Source organism: Caloenas nicobarica, chromosome 10 (genome assembly GCF_036013445.1).
Source record: "Caloenas nicobarica isolate bCalNic1 chromosome 10, bCalNic1.hap1, whole genome shotgun sequence".
In the NCBI taxonomy this organism is placed as follows: domain Eukaryota; kingdom Metazoa; phylum Chordata; class Aves; order Columbiformes; family Columbidae; genus Caloenas; species Caloenas nicobarica.
The window spans coordinates 10,229,334-10,251,817 of NC_088254.1; the positions used below are offsets into that span (position 1 = coordinate 10,229,334).

Genomic DNA, 22,484 nt, shown 5'->3' on the forward strand with positions numbered 1-22,484 from the left:
AATCAAATAAAACCAGGAATTTTCTAGAGTTTTCATAACATTTGAAATGATGACTTGAATTAGCAGAAGCAAAGACTAAAAAACAGTGACATGGAAAAACAAAACCTTTGTAAATGGGCAGATCACCACACCTATTTGGCCATTGGCCTTTTGGCAATACTTTTAACCTCCACTGTAATTATTGCTATTCCCCTCCCTGGTTGCAGTCCCACCTCACATAGAAGCCCTGACTAGCACAGAAGAAAGAACACGTTTGTTTAAAAGTAGAAGTTACACCGATCACTTTAGCAAGTGCACTCCACTCTTTTTTCTGGCTCCACATTAAAGAGGGGTCTGTTCCAGCTCTCTGTATTGTTATTCAAATAGCTCTCTGTATTGTCACTCCACTTGAATGATCGCTTCTCCTTTCATTATCTTTCCCTCCTATACAGAGATATTGTACTAGAACTCCCATAATGACCCACAGGGAAACTCACGGCTTCAGCAAAGAGAACTCTTCCCTTAGATGGATTTTGACTGCCTTATCCTTTCTAATGACTCAATCCAAAACAAGTATGGAAAGTGGAGAATTCCAATGCATTAGTGAAAAACTTACTATATCTCAGAGATTTAAAAGAAAGAGAACTAGTAAAAGGCTGCTGTTGAAAACTGGATTTTTCAAAATGTGAATTCATGGAAACAAATAGGAGTCAAAGACACCATCTTAAGATGAAGCACGTCATTTTGATAAACCTTATATTGAGACACTAGTTGAAAGCATAAAAACTCATGTAGAGAAACTGGAAGTGCAAAGGGACTAGGAAAATGAGGGACCTTTACAAGTGCCAAAGTTGGTGGAAAAAGAAAATATTTCCACGAGTCATTAATTTAGTTATTAGAAAAAATTACACCACAGTACCTAAGAGATCTTTATGTGCTTTGGGAAATTCACCTTTCACAAGAGAGATAAAATAATTCAGTTGATTGATACAAGAGAATTTAAAAGTAGGGAATACTTTCAACTTCTTTTTATCTAAATACCTAAGGTTGTTCAGTTCCACAGAGGGTTCATCATGATTGGTTACTAAACACTCTGATTGTATCATTAGAGAGGATATTTAGAAAACAAACAAAAATTGTTAACAAACTTTTTCTAATAATTTTAGTATATATGATGCAGAGGACAAGGCATTTACATAAGGCACAACTTCACTTAAGATTTAATTCTTGGTCATAAAATACTTTTTCTATTGCCCAATAAAAGGTCAGCATAAAATATGATATCCATGAAATCCATAAGAGTTCTTATGAACATTTTGGAACATTTATCAGTAGAAAAGCACTTACCATAGCCTGAAAAATCCAGCCAAGATAGGAAAGAAATGATAAAGAGTATTAATAATTTGTCAGATTTATCGCAACAAAAAAAGATACCAAATGATATCTATTTCAGTCAGTGTCAAAAGAGTCTAGCGCTCATTTCTAACAATATTATTTCTGTATTTTTGAAACAATCATATAAGTAAACAAATAAGATAATTTACAATGTATCAGATCTTACAAGAACTTGAGAATTAATTTACTGACTTAAATTAGGTACTTTGGAATCAACCTATTATAAGCTCAGAACTCACAGGAGATTCCTTAAAATGCACATGCCTTCAAATACAGATATTCTTTCAAAGATTAAGGTGACCTACACTAAGCCTGAAATAAGTTCTTCTTAAGTTGGTAAAATTGTTTTAAGTTTACAGCTGCAGAACTGAACTGTAAACAATTGACTATTTTTAATAAGCATATAGTCAAGAGCTATACTGTAAGTCCATAATGATTGAATTCCAGAATAAATTTCAGTTTTAAAACTCTGCAACTTCCCTTACTAAAAGTAGAATTCTTTCAAGAGGTGTTATCCTTCAGTGACTGGACAGCAAAGTGGTAATCATTCCATTGTAATCATTGACACATCAGATGAATACAATGAATGTTTTATTCCACCATTCAAAATGCGAGTTTTCTTTTTTGTTTATCTTTATTTGTTTTCACAATTATGTTGTTTTTCAAAGTGAATAATTAACAATAAGATTCTGACATTTTAATTTGTTCTGAGCAATATCTGTCTGTAAACAGTTTCAATAATTAAGAATAAAGCTAAGTACTATTTACTATGCATTAAAATATCAACGTGGCTGTAAATTATACTCAAGTGTAATACAAATTACAGAGGAGTGGCTGCTGTCAAAAAGATGGTTTCAATGAATGTAGGCTCTACTATGTCATAAATTGCAATTTTTCACCAATTTTGGAAGGAATTCTACACTAAAATTGTTGCTGTGACTTCTCTTTGTGACCCTCCAGGTAGTATGGTATATCACTGTAGAGTAACTGAACAGTGTAGCTAAGAATACACTGAGCAATAATTTAGCAAAGACTGATCTTTTAAAGACAACTACGGCAATCATTTACTTTGGCTGATACCCTTTCTTTATAATGAGAAATTGGTTTGGGTGCTCACCACCACCAGAAACTAAATATGTATTTTATTGAATTATGAATTCTATACTTTAGGAAAAGAAAAAGAGAAATGTGAATAGCACTTTAAAATTCTTCAGAGCAGAGAGATTCTACTTAATCTTGTTTAGACTGGAAGTCAGAATAAATCTCAAAGGAACTACCATTCTTTTCACCTTTATGAAATTTATTTGCCTAGATTATTATTGTCTACAATAACTCCTAAAATAACATACCTCATCTTGTACCAAAAGTATGCATAAATCTTTAAAACATTCATACTGAAACAGGGCTGCCTTTTTAAAAAAGAATTTTCTTCCTCCGTATCACAATAAATTAAGTCAAAGCACTCAATAACAGCTGTCCTTGTAAGCTAATTCAACATGAAAATTAGTAATTTATTATTGCACGAAATGGACATTACTTGATTTCACAAGTAATATCTAAACATTTGATGAAATATTCAGAGTTATCTAGTATATTATAACAACTGCATCATTGACTTTTACTGGCTTCAATCCATTCTTTCAAGATACCTTTTTTCCCATAAAACAATTGTTGACAAACCACCATTCACATTAATAGTAATTACAAGGAAGATCTAGACAACTGGCAAATGAAACAACAGTTTTAAGGAATTGGAAGTTACCTACCACGTCTCGAACAATGGGAAAAGATTTCTTTCTACGCAGGTCTGGCATGCTGTCAATTCCATACAGCCCACGGCCAGGACTGTAGAAGATGAAAAGGCAAAGAAGAAAATAAAAATCTGGGGCTTATAGGTTTGCATCCTTAAGAACTGCTTATAATATCTGTATTTACAGTTAAAATTGAAACTAGCAGTTATTGGCTAAAGAAAGTAAGTGTTCTAACTATTATGAAAAATTAATGAGAGTGTTCTTGGTGTGGCTAACTTTTTCTCCTAGCATTAACCCAAAGCAAAGAGTAGCTGAAATGATGCTTAATACTGGCTAAAACATTTTACCATGGATTTAGAAATTATAACAGTAGTTTTCCATCAAAAGGACTACCATATTTGGTAGTTGAGGTAGAGCCCAACATTGTGCAGGATGTTGTCATAAATTTGATACAAAGAGTAAAATATCTAACTCAATACATAATCACATCTTCTTGTATGAGTTCATGTGAATGGGGAAAACAGAACTTGTCGCATTGTGAGAGAATTCCACAGTGACCACCATCATTTTCCCTTGCCTAGTTTCAGCTTTTTTCATTAAGTGCATATTCAAGCCCCATATTAGATCTCACATACAACTTGGAAATAAAAGCAAAGAACAACTTGAAGCCACTTCAAATAATAACAAGCTGACACATCAGTAGGATTTAAAAGAATAACTACTGATCCAGTAACAATATGCCTCATTTTCCCTGACTCTTCAGAATAGGTAATACAGGTATTACCCTCCTGTGCTTTTCCCACAGTAGATGTTGAAAGATTGCTAGATACCTTGCCAGATCTAATTCAGAGATACTTTGAGATTCTCAGAGAAGCCGGGATACCATATTTTTCAAGACCAAACATTTTCCCCTCCATGCTACTTCTGGTTGGCACTGTCTCAAATATGCTTTTCGGTTGTTCTTATATCTCTACCTTTCTATTTCTACATACAAAAAATTACACGTCGCAGCAAAGAGTTCCTCATCTGTGTCCTGGTTTTGTTAAAAACAAGTTTCTCTTTTAGTGAATTTTTCTGTCAGCTAAAGTCTTCTTACAAACTGTGCTTTCCTGAAAGCTAGAGACATGTTTTGGTAGACATAGCAATGGAATGCAAGGTCATCGATAAGGATGTATCCCGTGAGATGTGCAAGCAGGAGGTGAACTGAAACTGACCAACTAAGTATTCCATCCCATTCACGTGATACTTCATATAAAAGTGGGAGATCACGAGGATCTCCTCCCTTTTCCTCATGGCCGACATTGGGAGGGGACCTTGCGAGTTGTCCCTGCGAACGGAGGCCCAGTGACAGACTGAATCCAGTTCCAGTTGGCTGCAGAGTCCAGGCCAGGACTTCGGGTGCCGGCCCTACATCTGCCGGAGCAGTTGCCGGGACTTTCAAGATTGGTTTTGTATATTTTGTATTATTTTCTCTATTTTTATTGGTAGCATTAGTAAAACATTTTTAATTTTTCCAACTCTCTTCTCTCGATTCTTCTTTCCCTCCCAATTGCCTGTCCTTAGTGGGAAGGGGGGAAAGAGGGAGGGGCTGAAGAAGGAGAGGCGGGGAGAGGGGGTTAACAATACATGTGCCATGGTTTTATTGTCACCCCGCAATCAAACCTCGGCAATCTGAAAGCCCTCATTTTATTTATACATGTCACAATTACTGCGTGAAAAGATAACTTAGGGACAGAATTTTCACTTCCTTCCAAAGGGTACATACTTTATCCCGAATACTCCTTTGCTGACTTGAGGATTACAACCCCCTGCCACTAGTAAAGGTGACAAATTCCGTATTTATTTAAGCCAAGACTCTGGCTGATGATTCCTGCTGGATATAGATGTTACAGTTTCCATTTGTTCTGTTTTTAAGACGAAGCCTACAGCAATTTTTCACTGGGACTTGGTATAAAATGGGGTTCTATTTGGTCCCCTTGCTATTCCACAAGCTTCTGGAAGAAACTGAAACAGCAATTGACTGGCAGTATTTATTTCCATGTTTTCTGTGTTTTTCAAACAGATGCAGAGCAGCGAATTTACTTTCTTGGCATGTGCTTGATAGAAGACTTGAAAAGCTCAGCTTGGGTGAAGCTTAACTGAAATAAAATCAGAGGGGAGTAAAGGTAGAATAGCATAATTGCATCTATACTGTTGGAGGTCTTTGTTCACCTTCTGTTTAATAATTCCCATCCTTTGAAGTTCTGGTGAAACTTTATCTTTGGTAGTACCAGGACTACACACAGGTCCAGCTTCTGATCTGCAGAGAAAGGGGAGTGCTTTCTTGCCCAAAGTCTTATCTCCAAGATATGTGAAACACAAGCCCAGTTACACCATAAAAGAGTGATGAAATGAATAGAGCAAGTCTGGGCTAACAGACTGCTCAGTGGGCAGCTCTCTAAGCAGAATAAATTGCAAAAGGAATTTGAGAAGCCATCCTTAAGGTCAGAGTACTGTTACATAGCAGGGGACAAATCCCCTAGATTAAATCCAAAATAAACTTACAAAACCACAAAATGGAAACAAACATTCAGTGTAAAACTAATAGGTATTGTGGCGTGGATAACCCTGAAATCCATGGTCTGGATGTAAGCAATCAATTAGCATCAAGGAATTGCTAACTGTTAAAAGTAATACTAGAAATAATGAGTCAGAATGTACTGCTGCACACTCCAGTTCCATAGACTGTGTTACTGTGATGAAGCACTCATCACAGCTGCCAAATATTAATCCTCAAAATAAGTCAGGTGTTATACATTGGGAGATGTTGATACACAGATAAATCCCATAGAGGGAACAAAGCCCATTTCTCATATCTTGTAATAAACAAAGACACTCTGAACATTGTTTCTCATATGGATTTTAAAAGATTAATGTTCAGGATCATCTTCACATTCATTTAATCTTGTAGCTTATCATACCTGCAAAGACCTTGATAAGGATATCCTAATATTTACACTGATATACACAAATTTCAATCCCCCAAATTGATGGGTTTAACTTTAAAAAAACCCTGTGGAGTCAAGAATCTTTCTCCACAAACTCAAATAGGACATTCCCAGCTCTCCCAATACCATCAACCAGACTTCAAAGATCTTTCTTCTATCTTAATAACTTAGTATTGTTTTTCATATGATGCCAAAGTTAGATGACTAAAATGCAACGCTTTTTTTAAAAAAAAATTATAACTGTTGAAGTTTTTCCAGAAATTGTATCCCTTTTCCCATTAGAGGTGGGGGGGGTGCGGGGGGTGGGAGTCACATTTCACTATCATTATCACAAAGCGACAACTAGTTTCACATAGCCAGTACGATTAAAGCTGGTAGGAGAAGAAATTTTATTTCCTAGTAGAACTTCTGAGCTCTTCAAGCATTGATGTTCTTCAGGAAAATCTAATATGCCAGACAGCTAAGTTAGAAATTACTTTTAAAATAATTTTTCAGTGTTAGAAGTTAATGGTATTGTTTACCAGTGCAGTAAGGGAGGGAGGACTACAAGCTGTGTTTGTATCAATGGCTTTTCACTGGATTTAGAATTTTTGAGCTATTCACTGCTTTGGATAAAAGATGTGCTAACAGCCATGACTGACTCACTAAAGATTTCCTGTACAGCACAGAGGCCTGTTGGTCCAAAGGATATTTGTGGGCTAAAGGACAAAGTAATATATAAAATACATAAATTTGTCACATGAGAAGCATACATTTTTCTAGTTACTGCAAAGAATTTAAAAGGAATGGTACAAATATCAGATCCTGTGAGTGTTCATCAGGCCCACACTGTTAATTCAAGTTAAATAATTTTCTTTTTTATTACAAACGTAGGACTTGAAAGCTATAATCAAAACACTCAACATGAACTCTGATGAAAACAATATCTTCCAATAAAATCTGAGGTTTTTTTCTAGACTGGCAGTTTAGCATAGTAATTCAGACAAACCTCCCAATGGAAAAACATGTCATAATTTCTGTTCTGTAACTGGTATGTAGCTGGTATGAAGAACGTGACAGATAATCTACATGTATGCATATATATACACACACACATGTACCATTTCTTTTGCAGATGTGGACTCAATCAACTATGTTTTCCTTTCAGCTCATATAAACAGGCAGTTTCTCTACTAAACTATTCAAAACGCTTTTTGGAAATTGTGATTCTAAGAGTGGTATTCTTTGCTGCATACTTGATATATTTAACTGTCCAAAACCTTCCAAACTTGTTCCCTCTCCAAGCTTTTTCCCCTCAGTCAAGTCCTCAGTTTTAGAGGACTGAATTACAAATTGAGAGTTGTGGCAATGTACATGTTCACTACAGTTATAGTAACACTACCAATATTTAACAATTGTAATTTTATGAAAGGCAATCAATCTTATGCCACAATACATGTAGTTGCTCAAAATAAATAATTGCAAAAATATTGGTTATTTTGTTATTAAAAAAATGAAACATCTCAGTATTTAATAAGAGAGTTGAGGTTTTTTTCTTTTTCTTCTTTTTCATTCCTAGGCATAGAAAATTTGGAAAGAATCACATGTACTCTCTAAGGTCTGTGTGAGCTCATTTCCAGATGAAAATAATTATAAAAATGAAGAGGTGAGGTGTCACTGTTTTCTTTTTTAAAATAACTCAGTATTGAACATAAGTTTTAGGATACTGTGATACTGCATTTTCTTGAAGATCCTGGGATTATGTAATACTTCAGCTTAGATGAGTCTGTTTGATAGCATAATTAAACTTATGTAGTTATATGTGATAAATAAAACACCTAGGCAGATTTAATAACCTATAATGCTGGTCTGATCTCATGAATATTTTGACGATTGAACTAGGTGTCGAGGAAGTGAAGAACACATGTATCATTGCTGTATATTATAATGACAAAACATAGCCAGTAGCTTTTGTACAAACATAAAAAATGGAATTATGCAAGTTAATGAAAATAACTATGCATCTTAACACAGTGTGGTTGTCTCACAAATCCACACTTGGGTAGCAATACAGAATTTTTCTGAGGAGTGGAAAACTGAAATTCAAGATCTAAAATTGTGTGTGAATACCAGGAAAAAACACCAGCATTATAAAAGTAATTATAGGACTGGATTTACAGCTTTTCCTGGTCCTCGATATATTAAAATGCCACCAAAGAAATACCTAGTACTTTCTCTGAAAATGAAAGTTGGATTAAAAGACTCTTAATATGAGCTAAAAATACTGTGTTGAGAAATGAAAAAAAAAAAAAAAAAGCGCCAAATTTCCCCATAGAAGAAAACCTGTTATCCTGTCAGAAAAACCTGCAGTATATTGAGCTACACTAAAGGACTATACCCACTCTAATTTTGACAGACCGTGTGCTCAAATGAGTATGCGTATTACTGTCATGAAAATTTTGAAATTATTTTTGTTAAATGTATTTCTATAGTAAAGATACGAATTAATCATACATTAGGATATATGGACAGATGCTCAGATTCTGGCTGAGGCAGCAAAACAAACTTTGTGACTACAGCTTTGAGCCTCCCTCTGCCTTCTGATCGTGAGTATGTTGAACGCTCCATCCCCAGGTGTAAGCCCAAGCAGACCAACGGGTACCCTAAACTGTGCTAACAGGCCTCTGGGGCCATCTCAGCTTTCGGAAAAAATAAAGCTGCTTGCAAAGAAGTTCTGGCCTCATTTCTTTTTCCTGTCATACTGCTTGTCATATTACAGGGAGATGATGCTAGCCAACTAAAATGATTTTACGCTAGCCTCAGGCAATGTGGCCTCAAAGCACTGCCATTTCAACTTGTAAACCTTTTTTCCCCCCCAATATTTTAGAATACAAAACAAAACCACAAAAAACCCCCACAAATGGACAACCCCCTCCAAAACACTTCAATTATTTCCTAAGCATTAAAAATCAAGCATCAGCCAAACTGCATTAAGACTACTTTTGCTGATATTCTTAGCTCTTAGACCAGAGCAAATCAGTAGTAATACTAACAACAGAGTATTCACAGTGCTGCAAAAATTGTCTAGAAGGAAAATCTGGTCTAAACATTAACATGGGAAAAGAAAAATCTGAACATCCTTCTCAAAATTAACGCTCCCTTAGTAGAACTGTTGCAATACCATAAAACCAAGGACTCAATCTGAATTCCCCCTATTATCCTTGAAGTCTATGTAAATGGTTTCCTCAGTATCAGTGTGGCCATAATGAAGAGAGACCAACAAGGGAAAGAAATGAATGGATTTGCATAGAGCTTGTGAGAATTTATATGGTGGAGATAGGAAGTTCTAAAAGACAAATTAATCTGCAAAACCTGCATGGAGGCCTTCCTAGAACCAGTTGAGGTAATAACATGCTACACTTAGTTTACCTTTGACAATATGCATCTCTGCGGTTGTCATATCATAGAATCATAGCATCTAATCAAACTAAGAATATAAACCTCCTGGCGCATAAAGAGATAAAACAGATTAAAAGCAATACTGAAATATCAGTGACACCTTAATGAAGGTATAGAGTTCCTTCTAGTTATAAGAGAAAAAAATAGTAATCTGTTTCCTATCTTGGTTGAGCGGGTAAAGCACTTATCTAGAGTATAGCAGAGTTTATTTTAACCCTTAAGAGCATTATCACTTTCTGAGCACTATTCTAACTCTTCTCCTATAAATTTGGGAGATAATCTGTTTCTCCCATACCTCCTTCTAATACATCTGCACCATTCTGTAAGAAAGAGAAAGGGATTCATAGGCTGTTTATGCATTTCCCCTATATGTTCACAGGAACACTCTTTGGTGCAGTGTTTTGATATTAGAAATTTCTTTTCAAGAAAATGAAGATGAAGGAGACCCAAATTGCAACTTCTAGACACATCTACAAATCTCAGCAAAAGCATGATAGAAATAAAATAACATTTCTGAGGTGGCAAAAAGTAAATGTACAGAGACTAAGAGAAACTCAGATTCTTGGGGCTCTTTCTTACTCAGGAGCAGTTCCATCAGCAGTGAATAAAACTCATCATCTGTACAAGGCATTTCTGTGCCACAAAGAGGTACTTCTGACAAGCAATGTCTGTAAAATCACTTCCATCTATTATTCTGCTCTATAACACAAAATATGACTAAAGTTGAGGTTCTTACTGGACTCCTTTTACTGATCACTAAGGAGTAGCATAAAGCAAGGAAAAATATCCTCAAGAATGACTAATAGTATTTTCCTGGGAGAAAAAATTATGGCTGAATTAAGAGTGCTGATGATGTTGCCAAACAAAGAAAAGGACAATATTGCTTTTGAACAAACAGCAAGAATAACAGAATCGAGACAGATGAGTACATAATATAAGGATATTTTATTATGACATTTGTGTTGTAATTTATGCTCAGTAATTTACCATAGCTCACACCTCTTTAAACAGCTTAGTTTTCTACTCAAACTATTTCCCCCCAGTCTTCTCATTATGCTTTCAAGCTCAAATTCAGCTTAGTAGAAGCATCTAGATCTGAGTTTTTCTCTGTGTATTTGTACAAGTCAGAAATATTTGCTTAAAAGTTATATATGGTAAGAAGTGCCCATTTTGTTATTAAAAAAATTACTAAAGCTCATTCCAGTTATCATCTGCAAAATATTAACGACATGAAATGTTTCAGTTTTAAATTAGCTTCACCATCTCTTCTGACAATACCAGGGCAGCGCTGTAGCTACTATCAAGAAGCCTATGGATTCTATCAGCTGGTTCTGCAACTTGTCTGCAACTTTTTAAATTGCTGAAGTATGGCAGTGTCTGAGAGTACTTACACATGCTTAGTTATTCATTGGAATACTTTAAAGAGAGTAAAGGAACTAACCAGACTTCAGGGAAGGACTACAATTTTGAAACTGCAGCTCATAAAGGAAACTTTCTTTTGTGCAACGAACCAATGACGAGATGAACTCATACGAGACAATAATATTTCCTGCCTCTTCTTTGCCCAGCATTCAGTTAGTGCATAGTAAAGATCATAGAAAAATTTGAGACTCTAAGGACTTCTTATGCCTTTACTGGTTTCAGTTTCTACCACAGAAAAGATTATTGTTTGCTTCATAGCTGTTACTTGTTACAGTGTATTTTAACCTTGATTACACTGGAAATTTATACTAATTCCACTGAAGTATCTAGTTGGTCTTCAGTTGCTCCAAGTGGGACAAAATGACAATGTAAAAGAAGTTTTACCTACTTTATACATTTAAGGCAGCTCTATCACATACTACAGAAAAGTGACTTGTACCTCAAACACAGAGTTAATTGGGGCCAAGTCCTTCACTGAATCATTCCAGAATGTTTCTTCTTTATTATTATAATAAAATGTAAGCATATTTTTCTTTACCATTATTATCATGAGTCATTTTAATGAAGAATGTCTTAGAAATCTCAGTATACAAACTGCTGGAAAGTGAGATGTGATTTCCTTACTCATATCTTGTCAGATGAAGTACAAAATGCTTGATCAGGGAATGGAAAAGCAGCCATGCAATCTATCAGCACACTGTGCTGAAAAAAAAAAAATCATTTTGCTGCTTGAATAAATTAAATGCCAGCTGAACTAGACAACTCTTACCTGAACTGAAAAAAAAAGGGAGGAAAACCAAACATGAATACTATATAGAGGTGTATTGGTGATTATCTGTAGAAGCATTACCAAAAAGAAACAAACAAACCCCAAACTTGTTCCTCCTAGTCTGTAACTAACTTGAAATACAAATAACACATTAAAATCTTTGCTGAAACAAGAAGGGTTCTAAGTATCAGAAATAAGTCAACTGGGGAAATTTTGAAGCCAGGCTAAGAGTAGTTCTTGGCTAATACTTCGACTGCAAAAAACTAGGAAAAATTTGTATCTGAATGCACTTTCTCACTTCAGTAATACTGATAGAATACATACTCTGTAGAGAAATAAGACAACTGGGGAAAAACTGATAGATAAGGTCTGGTGTCTAGAGTGTTTCTAGTTAACGATTGTTCTAAAAACATCTCTTTATATGGTTTGTACTTGGCATCCACAAGTTTAGCAGTCATTCTAAGGTTATTATGCTTCAAAACTCGCTTCCAATTGCTTTTGATTATCAGGAGATATTTTAACAGATCAGCTTATAAATGATAGAAGAAGAAATCACAAGGCAAGTTGTTTCCAGTTGCTTTCATCAGAAAGGGGTGCCTTTTCTTTATAGGAATCTAGTGAAATGAGAGTAAAGCCTGTTTTCTGCATGAGAAAACAATGTGTTCCTTATGGCAATAGTCAAACAGAATCCAAGTAATTATCTGAATCGGTTGCTTTACCTGCAGAACAGTGTGTCTTGTACTGTTTAGTAGTCGGTATTCTGTATTTTGACAGGAATGAACATGTTCTCAGATTGCCTTTCTAGAAGAAAAACTACATTTGTCTCCTACTTCTCTGCTACCTTATATGGACCTTGGAGCATCATTAATTGCTCTCCTTGTATTCTTGATGTGATTAAGCTTAGTTACAGGCAAAAGAGTTTTCAACAAGAGAGAAAAAAACACCCCCACAAACAAATCAACCAGTAAAACAACCAACAAACCCGAACATCCAACCCCCCACTAAAACCTCAAATCTACATTTCAATTTTTTTGAGGGAAAGAATATTTCTTTCCACAACTGCAGGACTGCTTTCATTTTTCAGAGTTGTTCTCCAGTTATACTCCACTAAGGTTATATGAATTCTCACTTGATTAATGCATTTGTGGACCTTTTATTAAACTTTGAATTCATCTTGGTACAAAAAGCTGCCTCTTTGCATAATTTGGGATAAACAGTGACTCTTCCTTTCTTATTAAAGGTTAAAGGGAAACAAATAGAAGAGCAGCTTTGGGAAAGGCTTGTTGGGAGCAAGTAGAAGTTGCCTTGAAGTGGTTTGAGATATGCCTGTGTGTGTTTTGGTCTTGGTGGGAAGACAAAGAAAGTGCATAAGCAAGGTGATATGCTAAAGAAGGGCCACATCAGAAATTCTGATCACTGCTGTTTAGGCTGAAGACTGATAGTCTGTGGATACATATAGAAGGATGATAGCAATAGCCACTGGACTCCAGCATATATTGAGGGGTGAGGGGGAAGAAATTGGGTGGTACATAGGCAAGTTATTTCCATTTTACTCCTGGTAGCAGAGCAGCCATAGCATTTCACATTGTTTTGAAGACATTTTTAAATGCTGTTAATTAGTTTTTTTCCCCAATAAAATATTTAGCTATAAGCACTATAAAAAAAAAAAAAGAAATTGCTGAACTAATTAAAACAAAAAATGTCCTTTCCAAGGACAGAGACAAAACTGAAGTGTAACAGCACAAAAGGGGATTGGTACACAATAAGGTAAACAATATCCAGTAGAGACATGGAAAGGGTGACCCACCAAACTCTCATATCTCAGAGATAAATAATACATGTACCTCTGCCTGGGAAGATCCATTTCAGTCTTAAGTGAAGAGTAGGAGAATCCACTGAATGATCCAGTGGGAGAATACAGTTCCACTAATATATATGTGTGCTGAAAATGCACATTTCAATCTTATTCTTGGACAACTGCATATTTAGTACTTTTTCTTGCATCTTTATTGAAACAGCCCAGAGTTTGAGGATATGAAGTAGAAATTCTCCTATGCACAAATTCTCCATACAAGAACAAATTTGATCCTTCTAATAACATTTAAGAGGATTGCAAGTATGCAAAGCTTGTTGGCTATCAGCTGGAAGTACATATTAATATACTGACGTGGATTGTGGGATCAAATCTTGTTGGAAACCAGGAGAATAGCTACAGTACCAGAACTAACAAACTGGGCAATATACTATTGACAGTGAAAGATTAGTCTTTGTGTATAGTCTCTGGAACGTTAAGCACTACAGCCACAGACAAACTGTTCATGTTCCCCATCTCCAATAATAACAACCCAACAACATCCTGACACAGAAGATGATGAAGTTGAAGGCACACAAGTTATCATTCAAAGCAAGAAAAAAACCTGCAAGTTGACTATTTTTGCGTGCTTCTGAAGATATTCTGCATAACAATCATCTATTTGGATTTGTCAGAGTTCAAGAAAAACAAATATGTTTTACCATTGAGAATATGCCACTGAAGGAAAGGAGTAATCATCTGCATGCAGCACCATCTGTGTACCATTAGCAAATTTCAGAATGGATGAGGGCATGTGATAAAATTATCAGTCTCTGACATCACTGCTACCAAGCAAGCAGTGAACTAATACAGATCAAGTCTCTGGAAAACGTAGAACAGTACTACCCTAGATTCATAAACATGATGAAAAACCCAACTGACTCCCATGTGCTTCTCAGAAATACTGAGAGAACAAATTCTAAAGTGTCTCATCTTCAATAAAATGATAAAGATATTATTTGATACTGGCATGGAAAGAACAGGAAAGATGGAGCTTTTATTTTGCCTTTTAACAGGGAAGTAGCATAAGAAGCCCCCGGAAAACTGTATTTGGTCTTTGCTTTTTCTTTCTCATCCTGGCTTTTCTCTCATTTCATGCAGCCAAGTGTAGATCATTGCAGAGAATGAAGAGTTTCAGTCTGCGCTATGGACTTGGGATATTCTGGTACATGTGAGATGGGTTCACAGCATTGTGCTATGAGAGGGAAGAGTAAAGCAGAAAAGAGGTAATTGAGATATTTCTATACAGATAAAGCAAGGTATCAAACGGTTGTGAGGGAAATAATCTCCCCTCACTTCAAACAGCAACACCTTTCCTGAGAGAGTAAGAGGGAAAAGGAATCATAGCTAAGGCTGCAGTCTGTTATGCTGGCAGTGAAGAGGCTGAGGGATTCTAGAATTCATGATTAGTTTTTGCATGCAGGAGTAGAGCGGAAAGTGTGATTAAAATAGAACCACAAGAGTCTTTGAGATATCGGGTTCTTCAGCTGAATGAGAACTTAAATTAGAATTGCATCACTGTTTTCAGGGAGTCCTAGTGAAACACAAGTTTGCACAAAGATATTGCAGACAGCAAAGGGGGTTTAAACTCCCAGTCTAGCCCAGTGTAAATTTTATCAGCAAGAGAAGAAAGGTTTAATCTGAAAACGTGAGCTAATACTGAGCTACTGTCAGTCATGTGAAGTAGCCCTATGCAGTGTTGTCTGCACAAGGGATTGACACATTCTTAGAGGATTCGATATTTGAGTTTATTCACCTGTGAATGGAAAAGAGGGCATAAAAAGTGCAACTTTTGTCTCTATAGTCCTTGTCAGTAGCAAAGGTCTCCTTACTACCATGAGACTGGTTTTTTGTGTGCAACCCACAAAAGAATAGAAATTCTACACACTCTTGTACACTACTTTTCTAAGTCCTACACCTATTAGGAAACTGTAATTAAGTAATTGCCTATGGAAAGTACTGCATACAGCAAAACTGTATGGTCATGTGGAGCTTCCTGCATGCATAGATATCAATTGCGAGTGTAGGTACTGACAATCAAGTGAGCCTGTTTACATAATGCTATTCCTAAACTACAGATTAAATAAACATTAAACGGTTTCTTGTCTGGCTTTGCAGATTGCAAGGAATACAACAGAATGAGCTCTCTCTTATTAAGCTTACTCACATGGGGGGCAGGGAGGCAAGCAATAAAAGGTAACAGAGAACAAGAAGTAGCTTACTAATAAGGGGAAATAAGGAAAAAAGAAATATATGAAATTGAAAATTTTCCTTGAGATTATGGTTAAGAAACAATTCTATAGCTTAAGCAATGAAAGGCCAACCACATGCAGTGATCAAAATTGGGTCAGTAAAAAACACAAATGATAAATCCAAGACAGTTTTGGACTAGCTTTATTATCAGTCTCTGTATTCTGATTTTTCTAGAGAAAAAAACCCAAATAAGTACAGATGTTACCCTAACTATATACACTCCACAGCAGCATGTGAATTTTATTAAGCAAATTAATACCATTACTGCATTTTAGGGAAAAACAAAGAAAAAACCCCATAGGTATCTAGATGGAAAAACTTCAGTGTCTAGGTTCTGTTATATGGCCTGTAGGATGTACAAATGAGAAGACGAAGATAAATTAGATAATTTGATTTCATCACCTTGTCTGCATAACAAAGCATAATTCTAGCTAATGGTGGTTATATAGTGCACCGCCGAGGGCATGATACACCTTTAAAATAGTTAACTAATATATCTGATAAATTTTACCCATTGCTTACTTTTTTTTGCCCCTTTCTAAACTAAAAAATAAATAGGCATTCAAAATAGGAGAGATTTTCCTCAAAGGAAGGAATCTCTAGAACTGGATGCAAGAAAACCCTGTCTGGAGACAACCAATGTACAGGTTTCTGCCACATTCCCTCTCAGCAACTGGAAGACATTTAAGCTTTAAAATATTAGACTGATATTACTACATTGCTACATGTTTACTAAAATGAAGACGTAAAATCAAATTACAGCTTCAAAGGGCATTTATTTTTGTATGCAAAGAGGTAAAAAATTGTCATCCAGTTGACCTGTGCAACTGAACTGTTGCATTAAATTCTTAAAAATTAAGGACTTAAATTAAAAGGAGAAAATGTTCACAATGAAACTGATTATCCTCCTTTAAAAAATAATTCAATCTCTTACAAGAACAAAACTTGGAAAAAACACTATAACATTATGAGACTAATTTGCAGATACAAATAACAAAATTCACAGTCATATTGGTACTTACCCACTAAATGCCTGGACTGCATAAAGCTTTGAAGTATCCAAGGAACTTCCACTTACTATCCGAGCCTTTAATAAAGACCAAAAGAAGTACAGTTACTCAGTTGCTCTAAGTCTTGGACAGAATTGAACTGCACCAAACATATAACACGTAGTATGAAAATGTTTAGCAGGGTCAGCTCCAGGCCAAAGCTAGAGTCACTGTTACTTTGGAATACATTTTGGTAGCATTCAGCATTTAGTGAAACACACTTGAAGAACCTGTGGGAAGATATTGCTTCCCAAATATTGTCCTTTAAGTCCTATAGTGTATGCAGTGTAGATGATAATTGGAGGCAAAAATCCCAGATATCATATTTGACAGTAGCAGACCCCTGTGTTGGCAGTTATGAGAAGCACAACAGTGAGAGTTATCCTGTTAATAAATGCCACACATTTGCAATACACTCAAAGGAGAACGAAAGAGCGGAAAGCTGGGAGAAACATGCAAATTTCACAATAAAATGGAGGAACCAAACAGGTCAAATAAGTCACAAACAAGCATCAACAAAATAGACAATCCCTATAGTAAATACAGGATTTTAAACCTTTTCATCCACAGAACCGCTATCTGAAAGAGAATTGGGAAGAAAGGGAATATAGGTTAGACAAAAGTTTCTCAGAAAATGTCTTATGCTATAAAAAGCTGTCACTGTTTTAATCTACTAACGCAGAGCAGAATCCAAGTAACACCTGTGATTAGCTGTATCATCGTGACAAGACCACTGTCACTACATTTTAAACAAGCAAAAAGATGTTTTCAGTAGTTGAGAACCCCTGTGACTTATGCAGGACTGTGTAGATATCATTTAATATATATACTGTATCTCATCCCTACATGACTTTTAGTGTTTTGTTTGTTTTATTTTTTTAATATTTTTATATTAATGAATATATATTTAATATAGTTGCAGTGTTCAGAACAGTAATGTTGTATTTTCAGTAAATGAGTGTTTCTACCAAGGATATAGTTCAAACAAACAAACAAAAAACCCAGCAAACAAAAAAAACCCCAACAATCTCTGGAACTGTTACTATTCTATTCTATCACAGCTATTCATATAATGACAGAAATTACCCCCAAAATGCCAGTAGATGAACTACAATTGTCAAAGTATAACATACAATATACATATGTCATAAATTGCTTAATGCAAAAACGTGATGTATTCACATTTACTATCAAGACAAAATATTTGCTGAGAGGAAAAGCTACCCTTATTTTACTGTCTGGTCAATTTTAAAATACCAGTGCATTAGAATTGTTTTCATATACTATTACACTGATAAATGTATCTCTCTTTTTTTTGACACTTTATAATACGGTGCATACATGACATTGTATTGTTTTAATTGTCACCTTACTGACCTTTCCACTTAGTTCAGGTATTTAAGATGTTTGGAGATATCTCACATTACACACATTACAAAATGATTATTTACACCTTAAGTATGTGCCATATTTCATTTTTAAACCAGTTTATCTACAAGAAAATATCACATCCAAACACAAATATGAAAAACAGATTGGCAAATGTAAGGTACATACAGTATAGTATCGACAATCCAGGGAACCAAAAGGCTCTCGTGCCACTAATTTTAAAGGCTACTTATGTGATCAACGCAAAGCACATACGGAAGAACAGTCAGAATAGAAACTGGAGATAGGTTGTTCAAAACGTTTTACCAGTCAGATTATATTTGATTTTGTACTATTCAAATAGGTTAAAAAGGATCGAGCTACTAGGTATTAGCAATATCACATCACCAAATTTGAATCCACAGAAAAATCCAACTATGCAACAGTCTCTCCTCCTATGTGGGACCTCCTTTGTTGTCACACTTTGTGGGACATAGGAAAGCTTTATCTAATTTCACTACACTTCCTTTAATGGAGCATAATCTAGCCTAAATTTAGGAAGGAGAGCAACAATCAAAACTTAGGAAGGGAAAAAAAAAAGTTATTACATGCTTGGTTTAAAAAAAAAAAAAAAAAAGGCAAGCAGTTTAACTTCTCTTTTCTCAATGGAAATTGCATAAAGCAGGAAAAAAAAGCAGAAAACTGGCACAAATTTCCCAGAATGAGATTCTGAGAGCATCTCTTTTTTGTAAGAAATGACTGCATCTTCAGAAACAAAATTAGCTTCAAAACGTCATTGTTTATTGCTTCTTCTGAACTCACCATGAGTGGAATATTCTGAACTGTGGCAATGTTCTCTGCGTGTCTGAGAGCAGGAAGTGCACAGTCACCAAGCAATTCCCTTTGGTAGTCATTAGGCTACCAGAATAGACAGCAACATTTTCTTGATGTAGATAAGAAATGAACTGTGATTATGTAAGAAACCACTGAATGTATTTTCAAATCAAGGATACAAGGCTAGACATCTCAGATTACACTGCTGAATGACAATGAAACTTAAAAGAGTTTATCTTCGTGTAACTCATTTCTGTCATCCACACATTCTATGGCAAACAACTAACCTAAAAAAAATTATGACTTTACTAAGAACAGTGTAAATGCTGGTTCATTTAGTTAACCCTATGGGATACTTCCTATTTTATTTCAATTACTTTGTTTCTCCTTAGATTTTTATTTTATGTGAAAATTCACCTCATGAAATACCAGTACAGCCTTCATGTTATGCCTTTATACCATATGCCATTTTGGATAACTGAATGGTGTTTTACTAGGATTACAGGCAGGGTGGGGAGGAAAATCTCTGGAGTGACGCTGCTCCATATTTGATGCTACTTCAGCTCAGTGCATTCCATACATATACACCTGTCTAGTGGAATAATACAGAGTTCAATGGTCATCTAGCTACTTACTAGTGAAAGATATTTATAGACATCGAATATTGAAGGTAAAATGAAAATCTCCCCCTCCTGGTTTTTTAGGCAGTCTGATAGTTTCAAACTCAGTTATATTTAGTTAGGTAACTGGTAAAAAGAGGGAAAAAATTGTTTTAACTTAGTTAAGAATACTTTAGTGGTACAAGGTTTCTGTTGCTCATTTAAAACCATGTAAGAATACAAAGAAGAAAAAAAGTAGCACATAACTAATTACAGCAAGGAAAGCATGATGATCAGCTCTCATATCACATTTCTCCAAATAAGCTTATTTTCTACACAGAATTCCTAAGAGATGACAATAGAACACAACAGCTTTAGGAAGGAGAGGACAACCTTAAGGAATATTTAGCAAACCATATTTTAAAATGCTCCTGCTTAGCTAGAAAGTTCTTCCTTCTTTATCACTTATCTCTAATCCTCTCTTCTTTACTAACACTCCCTAAGCCTCCCATAAACAGACATAAACCTTTAGGTAAACAAGAAATTTAAAATATTCATTAGCTAAAATTATTCTTTAAGGTTCTGCTAAGAAAAAGTTTCAGATATTAAAAGGCTGTCTAACATATCCACTAAATCCTGGCTTCTACTGAAAATGGTTCATAATTATCCACTGAAGTTAGTCCCCAGATGAGGGGTGTGTGTGTGGGGAGTGGACCTAGGGAAGACTATTTGGCAGTCTTTCAGCACCCTCAAATAAGCTCCCAAGTTATTTTCTGTCCACATATCAGTTTGAAGGTTTTGAGAAGGCTAAGTATAATTTCCAAAAAGTGTTTACTAATGCTGCATAATTACTATTTAAACTCAGTCTGAAAACTAATAGATCTGATAAAAGTTGAACTTTATACTGTTATGAACTGTTTTCAAATTAACACATGGTCTGATTTATCCATTTTTAATGGCAATATTGCTGGCTGTAACCACACAACACAAGAATTCACCATACAAGGTAAACAGTTTCTATATCCAAACTTCCTGGGGGCGGGGGGGGGGGGGGGCGCGGAAATCTAAAGGATGCTGAAAAAGCAGCTTCTTCCAGCATGAAAGATAAACTAGAATGGAAGATATAGAAGAGAAGACAGACCTTCGCTTTTGTGGCTTACGATACCCTCAGAAATACAGCTGGACAATATTCTCATCAGTCAGCACAGATATTTATATCAAAGAGTTTCAGAAGATTTCCCCCCATCCCAGTCATTAGTATCCTTCAAGCCTTGTGTCATTATTTCACTTTTGTATTTTTCTGAGCAGCAGAGCATCATCCTAATATATTTCTCTTTCTTTAATGATTGCAAAAATTTAGTTCACCATCCCCCACCATAACAGAAGAACTGTAATAAGGTCATAAAAATCAAAACCATTAGGAAACCCTAGGATTAAAATGGTATTATGCATACTACCTTGATTTTCCACTGTTATAAGTGCACATAATTATACAAAACCAAATTGGAAAAAGATTTAAAGTTCATTAGTCTCTCAAGTATCATTTTAATCTTTAATGCTGCAAAACAGCTGCAAGAATGTCAAACTGACTGATAATTACGTCATTCCTGGAAGAAAACCCTTTAGATATAATACTCGCTGGAATTAGATAACAATACAGCTGTTCCATGGAAATAACGTGTAAAGTACCCATAGTCAGAAATAGTTTGTAGTCAGAGCTGGACAATTCTAATTAGTATGTATTGCTAAGAAAGGGAAATATAAGATGAAAACCAGGTCAAATAAAAGCAGCACATTAAAGTAGTAGATTGTTTGTCCAAACAATAACACAAATTAACTCATGCTAAAATAATAACGTACCCAGAAGCTAATATTGTCACCACAGAACAGAATGTATACAGTATGTAAGCCTAGAGGATGTTGTGTTGCTGAAGCATATTCTAGGAAGATATACTGTATAATGCTTGAAAGATAATGTTAAAGCTAGCACATCATAAAAGATGAGCGATGCTTGTCTGACAAAGAGAAGGTCAAACTTGAATAAAGCTTAGTTGACAGCAGAAATAGAAGAATTGCTGCTAGCACTTTACTAGCAGTCATGTAGAAAAATTACTAGCGGATATATTGAGAGCCAAAACAAGAGGTCAGCTTAGTGAAAATAAAAACTGCATTCGTGTCTTTATTAATAAACTGGTCTGCAAATCTGAAACAAGAGGACATGCTTTAAAAACATCTCTGGTGTTAAGAAATTAAAGTCCCATTAGACTTTGAATGGCTTTTGTTTTTCATTGTCTTTCAACAGCTGCTAGATACTTCAACTTCTGAAACTTATGTCTAAGAGAATAAATTATGGACTATCAATAGAACTATTTGAATACGGAATGCGGTATGATACTACTGCCTCTTAATTTTTGGTGGTCTCAAAGAACTAAGGTCCTCTTCCTTGACAGTCTCTGGCTTGACAGAGTGATGGTAGGGAGTAAAATGCAGACTGTTCTATTCCAACCCCAGAACACACTGGAATGGTAAAGCATATATTATCTATAAAACAGAGGGATATTTTATCTTTTTTGATACAAAATATAACAGTAAATGGAACCGAGTAATTAATTATAGCCTATGAAATCAAACAGATAACCGACTGTTGCAAGTCTTCCCATGTCACACAGCCAACATTGCCACAAAATATTTGATTTGCAAGCTGAAGAAATGAGATGATTATAACAACAGGAGGGTCTTAGAGATTTCAATGAATTCCTGCAAGATGACAAACTGTTACTTTTATTAT

At 35.4% G+C, this 22,484-nt stretch overlaps 1 protein-coding gene across 2 annotated transcripts in view; it reads right to left on the reverse strand.

Moving 5' to 3' along the window:
• Window positions 1-22,484, reverse strand: part of UNC13C (unc-13 homolog C) — a 139,156-nt gene that overhangs the window by 109,537 nt on the left and 7,135 nt on the right. Inside the window, exons 2-5 of one of the 2 annotated variants that reach the window (XM_065641359.1) lie at window positions 17,452-17,474; window positions 16,869-16,933; window positions 3,141-3,219; window positions 1,327-1,332 (exon numbers count right to left, since the gene is read on the reverse strand). In XM_065641359.1, the coding sequence (XP_065497431.1) occupies window positions 1,327-1,332; window positions 3,141-3,219; window positions 16,869-16,933; window positions 17,452-17,474 (173 nt within the window). The remainder of the gene's footprint in view (window positions 1-1,326; window positions 1,333-3,140; window positions 3,220-16,868; window positions 16,934-17,451; window positions 17,475-22,484) is intronic. The other variant, XM_065641358.1, reaches the window with a different exon arrangement.